The sequence below is a fragment of the Vigna unguiculata genome, chromosome 3 (genome assembly GCF_037176805.1).
Source record: "Vigna unguiculata cultivar grain cowpea cultivar isolate G323 ecotype 2 chromosome 3, ASM3717680v1, whole genome shotgun sequence".
In the NCBI taxonomy this organism is placed as follows: Eukaryota; Viridiplantae; Streptophyta; class Magnoliopsida; order Fabales; family Fabaceae; genus Vigna; species Vigna unguiculata.
Genome location: NC_140794.1, coordinates 40145409 through 40165284, shown reverse-complemented (window position 1 = coordinate 40165284; position 19876 = coordinate 40145409). Strand labels below are relative to the sequence as shown.

Here is a 19876-nt window from a genome sequence, read left to right as displayed (position 1 = left end):
ATTATCAACGGTAAAGAAAACTTTATTGAAAAAGATAAAAATTCACTTCAATGATATTTGTTAAATAATCAGAGCATAATTTTGGTTTAGAAAACCTATTTTTAATTATGTCACGGTAGTAGAGTTATCTATATAGGTTTAATCTATGGTCAGCAGAAAAAACTTGAAAAGGTTGGTTTTTTAAACCTTTTCCATTTTCGCTAATATGTATGTGTGTTTCAGATTCGGTATTCCAAAACTTTTTATAGATTACATAATGTTGTGAAATTTATTTTTGAAATTTATCTATATTTTGAATTGTACAAGCTAAAATATATTTATAAATTGTAAATTACATTTTAAATAATTTAAAAGATATAATATATTTCAAATTGTAAATTTTAGAATAAAAAATCAAATTTAATGTTTTAGATTGTACAGTTCAAAACTGAAACCGAAAAACAAAAACCAAAGAGACTCATTGAAAATGCATTACAAGGCCAACCACCACCAGCCACCTACAACTACCACCAAATACAAAAGCTCAAACACATTCAATGCCTAAAATTTATCACAGAAAGGGTAAAATTAGAATTTCCAAAATTATGGGGGTGCAAAAAGAAAGGGCCAAAATCTATAGAATGGAATCACAATAAACAAGTGGGCTCAACCCAATCCAAGAAAAAGAAGGTTCCTTCTTCCTACACCTCTATTTTTTCGTTCTGCACCCCTAATAAAAAATTTCCCTTGCAGAGTCACTGGTGTTGCATTAAGAGCTTATATGATGTTCTTCATAGGTTACGCTTTAAGAGCTGATAAGAAATAACTATCATTTATCTCTTATAGATAAATCCTAAATTATACTATAAGAAAGTCAAGTTTTCTTATAAGCTATAAGTTTTCTTCTTCTTTTTTCTCTCTTTTATTTCTTGTTATTATATGTTAATTTGTCTTACGTGAAAATATTTATGAAATACTAAACTTTTTTTTATCGGCAATAAAAAATATATTAATGAAACAAATGTAATGTTTCATCCAAAAGGTTTATATACACAAAAATATAGAAAAAATAAGCATAACGATAATTTCTACCTTCTACTCACTACTTTTCAATACAAGAGCAACTTTATAGTGTATCAAAATCATGACCTTGAATTATATATTTTTGTTGTCAAACATATGAATGAAAACGAAGTGGTCCAAAGAAATCTCACACTATAATTAGAGTTTCAATTCATAATTATTAAATTATATTTTGTTCTTCTCTTTTTAACTCAAAATAGTTTTCATCAAGATTGCTCACTATATATTGTAAGAACTAGATTTAGTTGCATATCTTAATCACCTTGGTTAGGCTAATCTACTATATTTTAAAGTTTTACAAAATCTTCTTAAGAAAAGAAGAAAATACAATATATACAACAAGATATTTAACCCTACAAAATATTTTATCACTTCTAAAACTCTATCACAAGATACACTTATAGCAATCTCATTTACGTCTTTTTTAGTTTGACATCGTCTGTTTTGTTTTTTGTTTTTATGTTCTTGAGTAATTGAATTTATCTTCTACTCTTTGAGTCTTGGAAGTACATTTTTACATTTAGATAACATTGTTATCTTAATGTTCAATGGGGAATTTTTCTTGTCCTTGCTTAAACATAATAACACCATATAATACTAAGTCTTAAAATGGGTATTTATCATATTTGAAACCTTCAAACATATTTCATTGTACTTTTAGGAACAATATTACGTACTTAGTAAAAAATGACATTGTATTAGTACTTTATTTCAGGTGGAAATAAAGTGATAGTTATGAGTAATTTCGTATACTTTAGTGAATTAGAAGTGATGGAGTAAACATAGTAATAATCTATTTGATTAGTAACCTTCTCATTTTATGAAGAAGAATTAGTTGCCACCATAAATGTTTTACAAAAATATTTGTCAACATTTTTTAAACTATTACATGACTTCATTCACTAATGTAGAAGATTGCACTCAAACAAATTTGTGAATTACTCAACAAAATTGGATAAACAAAGATCGTTCAGTATAATCAATTTCATACGTCAAGTCTTCCTAAAATGAAATCTGTAAAAATTCACCTAGCAAATTTGAATTCGCTAAATTAGATTTTGTATAAAATAAATTTACTTTAAAATTTTGTCTTGTAGTTTAAAAGGATAATTAGTGTAAGTTTTTAATTTTCATTTATGATATTACAAACATGTTTATAATTATTTTATTGTACGATTTTATTTTCTTTTTGAAGTGAAAAAAACGAGTGTTATGAAATGTTTAAACGGGATATGTTACATGATTATGTGAACGTAATTATCTAGATGGCAATTGAGTTGATTCAGGTATAATATAATGTGGAGATAAACATACTTCATTAATATGAAATCTTATGAAAGGGAGAAACCGATGAAGATTCTTACGTTGTTACTTAGTATAGTACATGCAATGAGTTATCATAATTTCTTGTGAGATAGTTTGAGTAGGTAAATTTTGATTCATTCAAGCGTTAATCTTTATGGTGTGAATGATGAGGCAATTAAGAGGGTGATTCATTTATTTGAAGAATTTAAAATTCTTTGCAATGAAATGTTTTGTTTGGATAAAGAAATTAAAAAGAATTTAAAATACATGCATTTTTTTGAAGTATTTCAATTAACTAAATTAGAAGAAATTCAAATACCCTAAAAAAAGGTGAAATTTGAAATTTTTCTCACTCAACCTCACTCTGGATTCAACCCCAAATAGACCTGACAAACTCAACAACCATGACAGGTTGGGTTAGGAATGTCAACGAGGCGAGTAGGGTACGAGTAGTAGCTCCCCCGTACCCTACCCGCTAGATAAATATTTGCCCCGTATCCGTACCCATATATGTCGGGTATCTGTTATGCGGGTACCCGCAGGTATTTACAAAATTATTTTAAAAATAAATATTTAATCATAAATTCAAATAAAATAAAATAAAATACATCACTGTCATAAATTTTAAATAAAGTTCAAACAAACTCAAGTTCATACAAGTTCAAATAATTATAAAAATAAATATAAAATGATCTTCAACATAATGAAAATTCTTTAATTAGTGCTTTGATCAATAAGTCCACTTTCTCCGATTGATTCCTGAAAAATAATTGAATAATAAACATATGTGTGCCAAGTATTTTTATTTTGATTCTATCATTTGACAACAAGCACCATAAACATCACTGTCTGTATAGGGTTTGATGTATATGTCCAATTTTAAAGTAGGGTAAGAGAAAAATGTCGAGGGATATACTTGGAAGAATGAAGACAGAAGACAAAACAAGATGTGCAGCTTAGAAAAAATTACATAAGAATATTTTTTACTAATAAATATATATATAAGGGTATTTTTGTGAATTAAAGTTTAGCGGGTACGGGTATCCACAGGTACAGATACTATGATACCCGTACCCGCCCTGTTAACATGCGGGTATCAAAAATACCCGTACCCACGGGTAGCGAATATCCATTTTTAATATATGTTTCCTACCCATTGCGGGTTTTATCTGCGGATACCTGCGGGTACGAATATTTTTGACATCCCTAGGTTGGGTTGGCCAGATGATCCAAACGGATGGGCCCAAGCAAGACAGGCGAGTCCGATGACCCACACGGGTTTGGCGAGCCAAACGTCCTAGAGGTGTCGGACAGGCCCAACGATCCGACCGACTCGTTGACCCGACAAGCCTGACCGACCCGTTTCCAAATTTATCATGAACTCAAAATATAATTAAACCTAAAATAAATATTGATAAAATGAAATTTTATCTCACAAGAAATTCAATTATTTTATCCAAACAAGAAATTGAAATGTAAGGTATTTTAATTTTTTTATCCAAACAAGTTATTTAAAAACTAAAGAGAATTTAATTGTAAGCAATTCAAATACAATACATTTCAATTTCTCAGCAATGTTGAAATGTTTCATCCAAACACAATGTTAGTGTTCAAACTCAATATTTAACTTCCAAAAATCGTTAAACCGAATGGACTTTATTCAATTCCTAAATCCTATAGTAAAATTCGAAATAATATTTTCTGGTACTTCAAATTTTTTTTTAAAAAAACTTTGTAAATAATATTTTGTTCAATAAGTTTACCATTTAAATTGAAAAATCATTATTAAATTGGAAACTTGATTTAGTGTGCTTGTCAAGGTAAATAATATTTTTTCTTATGTCTATTTTATTTTGGTTGTTAAATAATATATGTATTATATTTTTTTGGTTGCTTTAAGAAGAAAACCTGTATGCATTTTTTTTTAAAATTATTTAATTTTAATAATTGATTGTAAAAAGGAATTTTTACCTTTTTAGGAAGTTTAATTTCTATAATAATTTTTTTACGATAAAGTAATGTGTGAAAAAAAATTGACTGTAATAAATATATTTATTCCTATGTGTAAGGGAAAGAAATAAGAGATAAATAATAATAATAATAATAGTAATAATAATAATAATAGTAATAATAATAATAATAATAATAATAATAATAATAATAATAATAATAATGATAATGATAAGAATAATAGTAATAAAGTAGTTAAAATAGTAAAGTTCGATAATTACATAAAATTTATTATATGCGTAAATAGAATATAATATTGAAATGGACACAACTATTCAAATGATGCTTTAGAACGTATATGAAAATATGATTAAATTTAATAAAGAATTTATCATAAATAATGCATGATATTTATTACATGCATAAATATAATATATAAGATGACATTGAAATCAAAGCTAATAATGTTTAAAATAGAATACTTGTTTGAGATTTTAAATTTATTATTTATGTTCAGCCAGTAGTTTTGAACCATTTTTTTTCAAATAAAACAGATGATAACTCCTTTTTTTTCACAAGGCAACCCTTAGTTAATCTTATTAAAATAAGTAAGTGGTAAAGATTGGGGGACCATACAAAGGATTTATCCTAATTATTTCTTGAACCACTTGAAAACTACATTCCTTCTTTGATACAAAGATTTTTTTCATTATGCACAATAGGAAGAAAATATAACCAATATTTTTATTCTCGTTTATTTTCTACCAAAAACGTTTCTAGATTTAATACTTAATATATATATATATATATATATATATATATATATATATATATATATATATATATATATATATATATATATATATATATATATATATATATATATATATATATTAATTTGAGAAGACTCTTGAAACTCTCTTATTTCCAAAGTTGTTATAAACAATAAATAAAATTTAAGAGATACAATAAAATCAACAATACATTTTTAGTCTTCTAATATAGAAGACTAAGAAACCAATTAGAACTCAAAAAAGAAATTAACGAAAGCTAAATCACCTATCATATTTTTTAATGTTAAAAATTCTTTAATCCTTCTCTTGACAAACTTGAATTGCATCCCAAATGAATTACAATAAACGATTATTAGTCATTCCTAATAGAAAATTTGTATAACAAATATATGTTTATTCTAATATGTACATTACAAAACCATTTCTATCTAATTGTTTAGAGGTCATGTAGAATGTTCAGTATAGACAAATATAGATAAAAGTGGAATGATATATGTACTGTAACACCCCATTTAATTTAAGGTTAAGTATGTTTTTAGTCTCTGAACTTTGGTCTAAAATTGGAATTCATCCCTGGTCGAAACTTTGATAAATTTTGGTCCTTAAACTTTAAAAATGAATGAATATAGTCCTTTTAACCCAATTTTGTTAACTGTTTTTTAAGTTTTGAATGCATTTCTTAGTAAATACTGGAGTTGTTTACGCCGTTTGACACATTCTCGACTTAATATTTACTGAGAAATGCGTTCGAAACATAAAAGAAAGTTAACAAAATTGGATTAAAAGGACTATATTCATTCATTTTTAAAGTTTAGGGATCAAAATTTATCAAAGTTTTGACCAGGGACAAATTCCAATTTTGAGTCAAAGTTCAGGGACTAAAAACATACTTAACCCTTTAATTTAATATGCGAAATTAAAGTAAGCGTCACATAAAGATAACATACTAGCTCAGTCCTAGAGTTTAAAACGCAACCCTTACAACCCAAGGCACACCACGATGCCCAAAAGAAAACTGGATAAAAAGTTTAACAAAAAGTATATAAATCCAAGGAGGAACAAGTACATGGGCCATAGCCCTAAAGAAAAGCCCATAAAGAAATTAAAGTCCATTCCACATGGACTATGCAGCGGAACCATCACCTCCCTGTTGCCCACGGGTGTTCCTCGCATCTACTCACACCAACAAGCTGATGATCATCGCAAAAGAGAGTACCACACAGCAAACAGAACACATAACAATAAAAGTAGGGTAAGTTAGAGCACAAAAGATTTCATCCATACAATCAAATATATTTTCACAATCCCATATACACATATCAACCAAGCATGTTATGACTTCTCAAACAATACACTAAGACACGACTCGACTCATCCGGATACATATAATCTGGTCGGATTCAGCGGATGCTTGCACTTGTGGTGGATACCTCTGCTCACCCCCAAGTTGCTCACCCCTGAGCTATGTGTTACAAGTGTTACAATGAATCAATTTCCCTCACCACAAGGTTAGCCCTTAATGAATTACAGGCCTCCTGCTACTCTCACCACAGAAGTCAATCCGCTCTAAGTGAGACTAACTGACCCTTTAGAGTGTCAAGATGCAACCTTACCTTGAATCCTTACCAGACCATACAGATGGGGCACCACCATAGACACCCACTAACATGGGCCATGGAATTACGTCCCGACCACTAAAGCACGACCCTGAAGCCTCACCCAGAGACTCCAAGGGATTACGTATTGACCACTCACCAACATATATAAACAACTAAGAAATAAACACATACATCATGCATAGAAACTTCATACTACATCCATAACCAACCCTCATTTATCACAGGTTAAATCAATACCAACTCGTCATTTCCAACCATGAGTGAAAATGCTTCCTCTCATACCAATACCATGTCACTGGGTTACCAATCATCAAGGTCCATTGTTGCTCATGCCATATTCGTGACCACACACACATATATATGTATCCAACATCTCATGTACAACTCATATAGAAATCATGTCAGGCTCACAATTCCCCACATATAATCCTCTCCCAATCATGCATATTCCTTCCCATTAAACCATCATACAATAACTCATATAAGCAGAAGTTAAACATCCAAGCACAGAGGGAAAAACAACTCGGGACGCATCCTCGCCCAGCTCTTCGCTCAGGCTGGAGGGTCTTGCTCAAGCGAGAAGGACTCTCGCTCAGGCGAGCTCCCCTCAGCCTAGGCGAGAGCTCAACAAGGAGGACAGTAGCCCTTCCGCAATCTCGCTTAGGCGAGACCCTCTCCGCCTAAGCGAGACATTCGCTCGCTCAAAACAAGGGTTTGGTCGCCTGAGCGGCAACTCGCGTAGAAAACCCTAGGCGAGCCTCTGCTCATCTCACCTAGGCGAGACCAGCTCGCTTGGGCGAGATTATCAATGTTCGCCACTACTCGCACCTGCATAACACATACACACATACCAAACAGAAACTCCAGACAGTCCAGGCATTCATGGCGGCACACAAACTCAAGAAGACAATGAAATTACAATGGTACAGGTCAAAATCACACCAGACAAAGAGGTTCTAGCTTCCCGTACCTGGAACGAGCTAGTTTTAATGCCTCGACACCGAACAGCGGAGTACCACAACCCTAGGAGAAGATCACAGAGCTGGAACCAGTGAACAGAGGGCGTTTACTACTGAAGCTCTAACACTACCCGGAAATAGGACCAGAGATTTAGAAGTATGGGTTGGGAATACTTACGTGAGTCAAGAACGGAGTCAAAGGGAACGTGAACTGAAGGTATGCTTTGGAACCCTAGCAGAGGCGGCAGCAGCTCTAAGAGAAGGGGATCTGTTTTTACGAAAGTGAACAAATGTTTAGGGTTAGGGCACATTAGGTCTGATTTCGTTTTGGGCCAACCCTCGAGCCCATTAAAGTGGGATAACCTTTGAAAACTAAGGCAACAGAAAAACTAGGCCTTACATGTACACCTTAATTTTATCTACACTTATTATACACTTGTTTTTTCTTTTTATTTCTCTCTTTTTATTACATCATATAACTAATAAATTTATCTTTTTTGTTCTCTCTCTCTATAAGTGTATATTAGGTGTTAATGTACCTTTTTGGTGTTCATGAATCATTTTTCATAAGTAAAGAAATGATCTCTAAGAAATGAAGGGTTAAATATATTTGTAGTCCCATAATTTTCAGTCAGAATTAGTTCATTTCAAAAATTTGGACTAATTTAGTCATTCATCTTTCAAAATATGTGAATTTAGTCTTTTTAATCAAATTTTGTTAGATTTATTTAATGTCTCGTACGCATTTCAGGATTGTATTTGAGTTCTTTGTTCTGTTTGACACATCTTTGCTTTAATGTTAAGTCAAATACTATTATGAAACACGCTTAAAATGTCAAATAAACTTAACAAAATTTTATTAAAAGAACTAAATCCACGTATTTTGATAGATGAATAACTAAATTTGTCTAAAATTTCAAAATGGACTAATTTCAAAATTTACTGAAAGTTAAGGGACAAAAACATATTTAACAAAAAATGAATCAGATGCAACTCTTCTCTTTGGCCTTTCTTTGTCACAATACCATAAAAAATCATCTTAAATGGGTCGATTGATGGGAGCAACCACTAGATGACTAGAGAGAAAACTTCATTTAATCACATAGAGAAAAATGAAGTTATGGGTTTCCAAGCTTAACAAATATCTCATGTCTTATTGTGCATCATGTAAAATGTGGAAAAATAGTAAAAACATAATGTTGCAAATCTATTCATTTGTAACTTGCAAAATTGTAGCGTAATCCACCTTAACAAGACCACATTTTCTTCACAAATCGGTTCTCACATGACATGCTTGGCATACTTAAACAAAATATAATCTTCTAAATTTTTAAAATTGGAGATTTTCCATCAAGAGAATCTATAACCATATGCCATAGAAAAGTTTAATCTCTCTATACATTATATCCACTAGCTTCTTTTAAAAAGCTCTACGAGGCGTGATCAAAACCAAAATATTCTCTCATTCATGCACACCCCATTTTGTAGTCAATGCTTTTAATTAATTTTTTTAACATAGTTTTACTCATAATTTAAAAAAATACCACTTTCTTTTGATGTTTCTTTATGTTTTAAAATTGTTTTTTTCATCATGTAGTTATGCTTTCTATGTTTGCTATTGGCCATCAAATTTTAAGTAAAGGAGGAGAAAAAAGGGCACAGCTTCCACATGTACAAAATCTTATGTGTCACACTTGTTTCTTAATTATGTGTATTTCACTCGCGATTTTGTAACATTTAATAATGTGTTGAAAATAAAGAGTTGCTACATCAACTCCTGCTAGGAATCTATTATTAGATTAGGGTTTTATTGAAGAAAAAAAAGTAGCACTGTTAGATTTAATAGTTACTAAATGAAGTGTCCTAATTTTTTTTTCATCTTTCACTATCCCGATTTCTCTTTGGCCATATCTTCTCTGACATCAATGGTGCAACTTCTGTTGCAATTGTAACATCAAACACTAAAGTTATCGCTTACGGTGGTAGCGACTACACCGAAACTAAATCTAACAACTCAACAATTATTTTCCCTATTAGGTCCCTATCCTGAACTTCACCTTAGATTAGATTAAAGTGTTTTAAGTTTTGAAGATCTTGTGCACTAAACACACTAAAAGTCAGAAAGAAAAGTGACTAGGTTACTTTATTCAACATTGCTTTGCCAACATTATTGAGACTATTACACAATATGTAAGCATCATGTATTAAGATGAAGCAGCATTCTTTTACAAGAAAAATGATCATTTTAAGGGCTATGTTGAGTACAGAATACAAAGCCTAAAAAGTCCACTATACTACATATTGAGTAAATGAATTCATTTTCCAACACACCAAACATATGGAGATGCTTAAATAAAAACTGAAGCAGTCCTGTGAAAAACAGTAACAGCTCCATGCCTAGTGTAGAAAATGGGAATGAGGTACCCATTGGACTTGCTTCTTGAGTCTATCATTCATGTTTTCTGGGAGCTAATGAAGGACCAAATACCTCTGGTTTCTGTATTTATTACCATGGAATCTCATACACTACGTTGTTCTTTCAAAACCTCCTCCTACCTGCATATGTAACCATTCAGGTGAAGATCCTCTGCTATACTCTCTTGGAGCTTGTGAACCGAACGGCATGCCCGCGGGATCAAACGCATGCTGACCAAACTGGAATCAAAATTCATGGCTTTTAAGACTCATGATCTTTCAACAATACTCTACCAACATTCAACTCAACATTCCACCCAAAAAATTTCCAAACATCCCAATAAACAAGTTTGCAAATAAAACAAACTCTTAAGACACACACAGTATCTCTCTAAAAGAGATAGTTCAACCCTAACAGAAATCCTAGAAACATAGCAACAGGTAGAATTGCACAGATGTATTGTCAAAAAGAAGAATTTAATATTCAGAAATTCAATATAAAAAGCAAGAGTGTTTTAAGACTTACATCCTTAGGAGGAAAGGCTTCAATACCGGAGTTCAGTCTCGAATTCACTGCTTCAAGCTTCATTGACAAAAACTGTGACATCCATCCAATAACAGAGATTCAGGACAGACATAAATTTAAGAAAGATTTTAATTGAGCAAAAATAAGAAAATAATAAAAAAGCAATGATATCTACCTCAACTTGGCGCTGAAGAGATTGGATATAATTTATTATTTCATCAAGGACCAACGCTTTCCCGATAACCTAAATCAGAGAAAGCATCTCAATTCACACTTTCCATGAATTATAAATTCATAACCATACCAATAATCACAAATAATTTTCCATTGTGTTATCAATATGTATATGGCCATCTTGACAGAGACGTGCACATATAAACATCCAAAAGATAACGTTGTTCTTTTCCAACCCATAAACTTTTTTTTTTTTTTTAATTATGCGCACACATTCGTGAGCAGAAACAAAACTACACCAGTACAAAAACAATACCTTATTACAACCAGGGACCAAATCCTGAAGAATTTTCATCCTTTCACTAATCTTTTCCCTTCGAGCCTGTGCAGCATCCACCAAAGTCCCAATTAGAAATCACAATCAAGAACTTTCCTTCATCCAAACACACCTTAAACTCAATTTCCCCTTTAAATTAACATAAAAAAGGTAAACCCATACTTCCATATATTCACTTTACATTTTTAACAGAACAACCCATTAAGAAAAGAAACAAAAGAACAAAATTTTACTCGTTCTGCAAGACTGTGACTATCAGTGGCTTGACCCCTTCTGGCTCGGACGTGAATGTAATCTTGCTTGGGAGCTTCCGAAGGAGGCTTTGCGCTTTGCTCCGCAGGCTTTCCTGAACTGACTTCTCCTTCACCTTTACCATTACCATCACCATTCGCTGTTGCTTTAACACGTTTTCCATCACCCTCATTCTGCGCAATCCAAACAACCCTTAACCACATCCTCAATCAATTCAAGTAAACAAAACAAAATAACAAACGCTAGTGAGCGATTATGTACCACGGCATTGCTGGTGGACACGGCCTTAGCCGAATCATCCTCCGAGTCTCGCCGCTTTCTGGTGTTACTCGTCCCAAGCCCATTGTTGGGCCCGGGAGGAAAATCCCCAAACTGCCCCGGCCCATGTCCGAACTGCGGGCTCCGGAGACCCAATCCTCCGCCGCCATTAATCGCTTGCGGAAACTGCCAGATCTCCGCCAAGCTATACGGCGCCGTATTGCCGCTCCCATTATTCGCAAAGGAACCCTCGTTCATCATCCCACCCGGATCCATAAATGAAAACCCGAACCGCAAACTCAGTTTAACATTCACTAACGGAATAACCAAACCGCAACAAAAAAAAGAGTGAGAGAAAGAGAAAGACGAAGAGAGAGAGAGAGAGGGAGAGAGAGAGAGAGAGAGAAAGGTCTTGGCTTTGGTGCTTGATCTCCTTGGACAGTGGAGAATGGTGCGCGCTGTGGGTTTATATTATATCTCTCTCTTCACTCACACTGTTCCACGGACACAGACCTCGGTGGCAGCGTACGAAGTCGTTTCCACTGAGGTTTGAGCGGTTCTCTCTTCCCTGCCGTACGATCAAACTACCCTGCCTCGTCCTATCCAAGATCTCAACCGTTGATTTCCCCCACCCAATCCAGTTCTGCCACGTGGTAAGGGTTTTAATGTATTCGGGATCTGAAACTCGTAACAGGTGCGGTTGGGTTACGAAAAGGTTTTGGAGTAATTAATCATTGTTTGGATTTAAATAATAGGAGTGAGTGAGTATGTGATGTGAGCGAGATGGAGTGAGAGTGAGAGGGGTCAATTTGTGGTAAAGTTTCTAATAATGATGGTTATGGATATTTTAAGAATTTAATCAGAATCAGAAGAATATTCAACCCTTTTGTATATGGAAACCACACACGTTATTACGAACGAAACTGATTAATGAATAGGAAGTAAAACTTACAAAACTCCAGAAGCATTAAGATGTTTGAAAATGTATGTATTAGAAACTGTAACTGAATTAATTAGAGAAGACGTTTAAAGTAATTAGAAAGGGTTTAATATGTATAAAAAAACCATTCCCACGCATATGAGTTGTACTTGGAATAGATTTGGGGCACAAATATAGATAATGCACGAAAATTATATAATTTAAAATTTGGCATGGAATTTTGTTGTGTGCGTTTTGGGGACGTCAAAGGATAATACGATCAGGAGAACATTGGATGCATATTTAGAAGGCCCACAAGCTAACTGTTTCGGCATGGAGCTAGGTTTTGATGGTGACACTAAACTAGTCCCGTTACAGTGATCCGTTTTAATTTTTGGGCTTATCTGATTTAATTTTTTTTTTCCCTTGACGTGTGTTGTACCAGGATGTCCTCATTTTGTTGCATAATAATGCAATGGCTGGTCCCATTTCATAACTGTGAAAGGAGAGTGAAATGATGGAAGAAATTAAATTTAAAAGGTTTTTGGAGAGGATTAAGGTTAGAAAAGTGTGTTATGTTACGTTTTGGGAGTTAAACGTTGTTGAATCCTGTATAATCATGTTTTCATCACTCATCATTACATAATCTTATGTTTGCGTTTTGAAGCTGTTGTGGGTAGCAAGATTGACAAGAAGCAAGCGCGTAGCCTCTGGAAGAGTGGCCCAATTGGACATCAGCACGTGATTAAGTGCAGCATTTCGTAAAAGAAGAACAATATTGTGATTCAGTCTTTATCAAAAAAGAAAATAAATATTTATTTATTATTATTATTACTTAAATCATGTTTGGTTTGATTGCACTTAATTAACTGTGCTCCAAAAACAGGACATTATGTTTGGTTTGATTGCACTTAAATTTGGTAGAGGGAAGGCATAAAAGAAAGAGTGAAGGGAGAGAAAAAAAAAAGTGTTGAGACACTTGGTTTTTTATGATTGGTAATGCCATTGGTGGGTGCACTTGGTTTTTAACCTTAAATTTATTTTAAAATCATATTTTCTTTTTGTTATTCCCATTGAAAATCTAGTTACAAACTATCCTATCTTTACATTAAAAATGAAATTTATTGTTGTTAAAGGTAATATTTACATTTTAAAAACTATTAAATTATAAAAAATGATTATTTATAAAACATCCCCTTAAAGAGTAACGGTGTAGTTGTGAACTAATAAATTGTATAAATATAAAATAAATAATATATATAAATTATAAACATATTGTCTTCAAATTTTAAATCTAAAAAAAAAGTTATAAACATTTTTAAGTCACTAATCAAAAGAGTCTAGGACAATACAACAAAGAACAAAATGTTATAATTAAAGATAATTTCTTTTTCCTTGAAGTATACTCTTTCGCTCTTTTGTTCGTTATTTGGAACAGTCAAAATCACGAACCACTTTACTTTTCTACCACTACAACCTAAATTGAGTTGGGTCTTATTTTATTTCTAATTTCATATGTGTTTTTTAGTAATTTAGATTTATGTGATCAATGTAGATTTGAACATTTTTCTACCTCCAGTCTTTCCAAATTTGTGAATATTGGAGGTTGTTTAAAGTTTTTTACATCATTATTTAATAACCTATATAAATTGTTTCTCTTTCCTACAGTGTTAAAAATATTGTTTTAATTAACACTTTTAAATGTCTCTTTTTTCTAGTATCACTTATTTTATATAAAAAAATACCGTTATCTTATAGAAATAATGATATACCCAATTAATTAATAATTATTGTAATATTACTTTTTAATGTCAAAGATACAATTTAAAAAAAGACAGAATATGAAAAAGCCTTTTGAAATGTTTATAAATAGATCTAAAATAATTTATTATTTTTTTACCCAAGATTTCATTCATCTAAAGCATTTAACTAAGATTTCATTTATCTAATGTATTTAAACTCTCCTTATATTCTTTATATGATTTATAGTTAATTATTAGTTATCTTTTCTACCATGAGGTTATACTACTGAAATAGTGATGGTGGATAGTTGAAATAGGACAATCAAAATCTTTATTAAAGTTTTTGTTTCTTCTATAATTGATTATATATCTTCTCTATTTTTTTTAATATATGAGAATTTTATACTCCATGCGTTAAAATCAACTAAGGAATAAGAATTTATACTAATCTAAATTGATGGAAATATTGATAGTATAGGTTGAAGTTTTGGAAAAAATTTCACCTCACTTTGGAAATTTATGAATATTGAAGTTACTTTTCTTACAAGTCATACTACTTAGGGGAGTTAATTAATTATATTTGTTAGAAAAATATTACTTAAATAATAGTAATAATAATAAAAATATGAAATAACATAATAATAATTATAATTAGAGCAATAATAATACTGACATGTGTATGAATAAAAGAATATTAATTAGAGACTTGATAATTCTTATAAAAATAATAAATAATAGATAAAAGATAAAAGGTAAAAAGTAAAAATAGCCTGGGTTGAGGCACACATAACGCTATTCTTAGAGAGAAAATATTTTTATTGCACAGGGCTAAACAAATACACAATCATATGTGTTTCAAATCATATGCGTTTCTCTCCCAAGATACAACAACCTGTAAGATCGACCGAATGCAGCAAAGGATCTCCGAACCTTATGAACACTACTATCTTAAAGACAAGAAGAACAATCTTGAGAAAACTCTAGTGTTTGTTATTCTTTGTTGTTGTCTTATTGTGTCTTTTCCCATGCACCTAGGTGGTATTAATAGGTAGTAAAAGGAGACAAATGAGTAAACTGTAATAAGAATATAGTTGTTAGCTATATAAAACATTAACCCATAAATTAAAGCTCTATAAAAACATGAGTAACAACAAGTTTGTTTTTATTTTAATTATTTATTTTTTAAATTATATTAAAATATTTCCAACTATCCCCACATAATTTAAAAACTAAAATAAAACAAAATATATTATCTTTTAAAACAAAATATTGTAGTTCAGTGTAAGGAACCTTCTAGGTCTGACCCTTACACCTAGTGCTTATGAACTTCCACCCAAGAAAATGCAAAGACTTGATTGTCTTGAACTACATCCCTTATGACCGGATTTTAGTAAATAACACATACAATATCGGTGTTCATTATAGGTTCTAATCAGTGGGTGCACGTTACGACCTTGTGCATGTATCTTGTTTCATGAGTGTCACTTAGAGACTTGCCCATGTCTCACAATGGTGGCCCCACCATCACACTCACTAGGTAAACCCTCAAAGGGTGGTTTGTGACTCACACCCCTACAACAATTATCATTGGGTTTATTAAGAGGTATTTTATAAAATAATACACATACCTCAACCATTGGGTTTATTAAGAGGTATTTTATAAAATAAGCATAATAATGCACATACCTCAACCTTATTATTAACACAATTTATAGTACACCTCGTTATAGGAATGAGACAAAATTTAATCAAATTATTTGGTGTACTTTAGTCAACAACAACTTCGTTGTTACCCATTGAACTCCATTCCATGGGATCGTCATTCATGTGGAGATGGGTGTCCATTATTGCAACTAATTTATGGGCTATAATCTCATTCCCCTCGACGACTCAAATACTTGTTGTTGATGCATCAACCCTTTGATAACTAGATCTACAATATTTCTTTCCGACCTGACAAAGTCAAGAGAGACAATACCAATAGTAATTTAGTTTCTAATATATTTTCCTCTCATTCTCATATGTCAACTTCATTGACATTTTTACTAAAAACTTTAAATATAACAATTTAATTGTCAGGATGCATTGGAAAAAGAAATAATTTATGCTTGCATAGTAGATCATGACAGCAACTTTTTTAACATACTTCCATGATAAGACATCTTCATCCAAGGTTAAAACATAACCATAACCAATAGTTGATATTGTGCCAACAGAATCAATATCCAATTTACATTAAAATATCATTAAATTATCTCAAGAAATTGGACATATTGCCATAACTAGAAAAAACACAAATAATATTACACTAGATGGCAAAACAATGAGGTAAATATGGTAAGCAGGATATAAAATTTCACTAATATAATGTTAGGCAAGCTAGAACTTGTAGAATAACATTTACCATATCAAAGCATTTTTTTTTCATTGCACCATTATATTAACACCATACACTATATGAAGATGTTACTTAATGAATAATATCATGAATTTTACACAAAACACTCATTTATAAAGACATGTATCATCACTTCTTTAATTAATTTTATAATTTGAATAGTCTCTAACCAAAATTTTGAACAATTATAATAATAGCATGTCATAAATCACAACTTAACATTTTGTAATAATAAAAAAAACTTATAAATATTTTATTACAAGATAAAGGTATGTAAACCAAACAAATCATCACAAATATATCATTTACCAACCAAAACACATGTCTAGAAATAATAATCTTATTGCACTCAAGAAACACTTCATAACTATGTTGAGCAGCAAGGAAGTTTCTAAATTCAGAAACATGAAAAGCTTTTTTTTTTTTTGAAATAATTGTTGGAAGACAAGTTTAATTTTTACTTGACCATCCCTTCAATTTTTTATATGAAGATTTTTTTCTTTTATTAGCATTTACATGACTTTAAACATGATATCAAATAAAATAATTTATTTTATTTTTATGTCATAAAAAATAATTTTAAATTCATAAATTTGATAAAGATTATATTTATTATTAGTCATATTTTTTTTCATATAAATATCAAGCTATTTTTTTTTCTTTGCAAATGCAAAGTTTAGTTCAAGTGTTTTCCATAACACACTAGTAGTTTTAGTATGATAAATTATTTTATAATTGTTTTCATACAAAACAATTAAATTATATTCATGATATGAAACATCTTTATCAATGATAAGAGTAGACAATATTAAAGCATAAATTAATATAACAACAAAAACATTAGTTTTAAACATCACAAAAAATTATTCAATGAGCAGAAATTTCATTTATCCATAATTTCATTTATTGTTACCAACAGAAATAGAAATAATTATACACATCAATTTTTAGGCTTAGTTGAAACTGATTTAATTATAACCATAAGAAACACATTAGTTCATAAGATGTGTTTTCAGTCTTCAGTTCTATATTGTTTTTACTTTTAGAAATGAATACACATGAGTAATCAAAAATAGAAATAACAAGATAATTTTTCTCTCTAAGAATGTTAGAAAAATGATTACTCAAATAATAGTAATAATAATAAAAATATGAAATAACATAATAATAATTATAATTAGAGCAATAATAATACTGACATGTGTATGAATCAAAGAATATTAATTAGAGACTTAATAATTCTTATAACAATAATAAATAAATAAATAATAAAGAATAGATAAAAGATAGAAGGTAAGGAGTAGAAATAGCTTGGGTTGAGGCATGCATAACGCTATCCTTAGAGAGAAAATGCCCCTACTGCACAGGGCTAAACAAATACACAATCATATGTGTTTCTCTCCCAAGATCTAACAACCCGTCAGATCGATCGAGTGCAGCGAAGATCTCCGAACCTTATGAACACTACTATCTTAAAGATAATATAGAGAAGACAAGAAGAACACTTTTGAGAAAATTCTAGTGTTTGTTATTCTTTGTTGTTGTCTTGTTGTGTCTTTCCCCATGCACCTAGGTGGTATTAATAGGTAGCAAAAGGAGACAAAGGAGTAAACTGTAATAAGAATATAGTTGTTATCTATATAAAACATTAACCCATAAATTAAAGCTCTATAAAAACATGAGTAACAACAAGTTTGTTTTTATTTTAATTATTTATTTTTTAAATTATATTAAAATATTTCCAACAACATTTACTTATTTAAGTTCAATTCACATGTATAGAATGGTATGAAATATTATAGAAATTAAATTGTATATGTGCAAGAAGCTGAAGTATTAATATTATGAGATTATGATTATGTTGACGTAATTTAGTTTTTAAGCAATCTTGGTTGAGTTAAGAAGATAAAATAATGAGGAACTGATGTTAAGTTAGGTTTAATTATCTGGATGGTTTCCATTTTAGAAATTCGTCCCCGTTTTTTAAAAAATTTCAATTGCGTCTCAACTTTTGAAAAAATTTCTCAATCAGGTCACATTCAGAAAAAAATTACTAATGACAAGCCACATGTCAATTTATGGTTTTTTAATTATTTTTATTTTTTTAAAATTTTTAAATTTTTGATCTGTTTACAAAAAAAATTATGTTACCACATGTCAGTTCTCTGGTGTGACACGTGGCACTGTCAGTGTCACGTGTTAGTGTCATTATCAAATGTCATTTTCTTGATTTCAATTTAGTACCTATATATATCTCTTTGATTCAATTTAGTCCCTACTTATGTCTCTTTGATTCAGTTTTGTCCAAGTATGTTTTCAAAATAGAGCAATATTGTCTCTCTCCAAATTGAGACCAAATTTATTATTTGTATAAATATTATTCTAACATTTTTTTATTAAAAATGACTTTTTAACATATTACATTATTGTATATTATTAACTCGTGTTTTATTTATCATTAATTTTATTCAAAATTTAACAATAGTGTCTCTATCGAATTTGAAACCAAATTTATTATTTGTATAAATATTATAATGATATTTTTTTATTAAAAATGACTTTTTAACATATTACATTATTGTATACTATTAACCCATATTTTGTTAATAATTTCTTTTACCACTAAATTTTAATATAAATATCAATACTTAATTTTGTAAAATATTTATACTTAATTAGTTTTTAATCTTATAAAAAAAAATTGATTAAAGAAACATATTAATATTATTAAAAAAAATTGGGACAAAATTGAATCAAAGAGATATAAGTAGGGACTAAATTAAATCAAAGAGACATATTTAGAGACTAATTGAAATCAACACTTGGTAGTGACATTGTCCTACCAAGTGGCATTAACAATGTCACATGTCACACCAGGGACCTGACACGTGGCAACAAAATTTGTCGCAAAATAAAATTTTAAAAATTGAAAAAAAATTTAAAAAACTACAGACTAGCATATGACATGTTGTTAACGTCGTTAGTAATTTTTTCAGAAAGAGACATAATCGAGACATTTTTTCAAAAATTGGGATGCAATTGGAACTTTTTTAAAAATAAGGACCAACTTGATGCACTCCTACCAAAGTGGGGACCATCTAAGTAATTAAGCCTTAAAGTTATAAAAATTAAAAAAAAAAATTGACTTTGTGAAGAGTTAAGTATC

The 19876-nt window shown here is 30.5% G+C and overlaps 1 protein-coding gene across 1 annotated transcript; it reads right to left on the bottom strand.

The window, feature by feature from the left end:
- Positions 1 to 9800: 9800 nt before the first annotated feature.
- On the bottom strand, positions 9801 to 12111 carry LOC114176620 (transcription factor BHLH089). The gene is made up of 6 exons (XM_028061714.2): positions 11655 to 12111; positions 11375 to 11566; positions 11121 to 11186; positions 10806 to 10874; positions 10631 to 10702; positions 9801 to 10344 (listed from the first exon to the last, which is right to left on the bottom strand). Exons 1-6 carry the CDS (start codon positions 11925 to 11927, stop codon positions 10216 to 10218), a joined length of 801 nt encoding a protein of 266 aa, XP_027917515.1. The 5' UTR covers positions 11928 to 12111; the 3' UTR covers positions 9801 to 10215.
- Positions 12112 to 19876: the final 7765 nt, after the last annotated feature.

Bases quoted from the DNA above. Each gene is read 5' to 3' on its own strand.
- LOC114176620 (XM_028061714.2), bottom strand. From the start codon at position 11,927: ATGGATCCGGGTGGGATGATGAACGAGGGTTCCTTTGCGAATAATGGG. The intron at 11,567-11,654 runs GTACATAATCGC...TGGATTGCGCAG, and splicing joins TGTCCACCAGCAATGCCGTG to AATGAGGGTGATGGAAAACG. The intron at 10,875-11,120 runs GTATTGTTTTTG...TCTCTGATTTAG, and splicing joins TGGTCCCTGGTTGTAATAAG to GTTATCGGGAAAGCGTTGGT.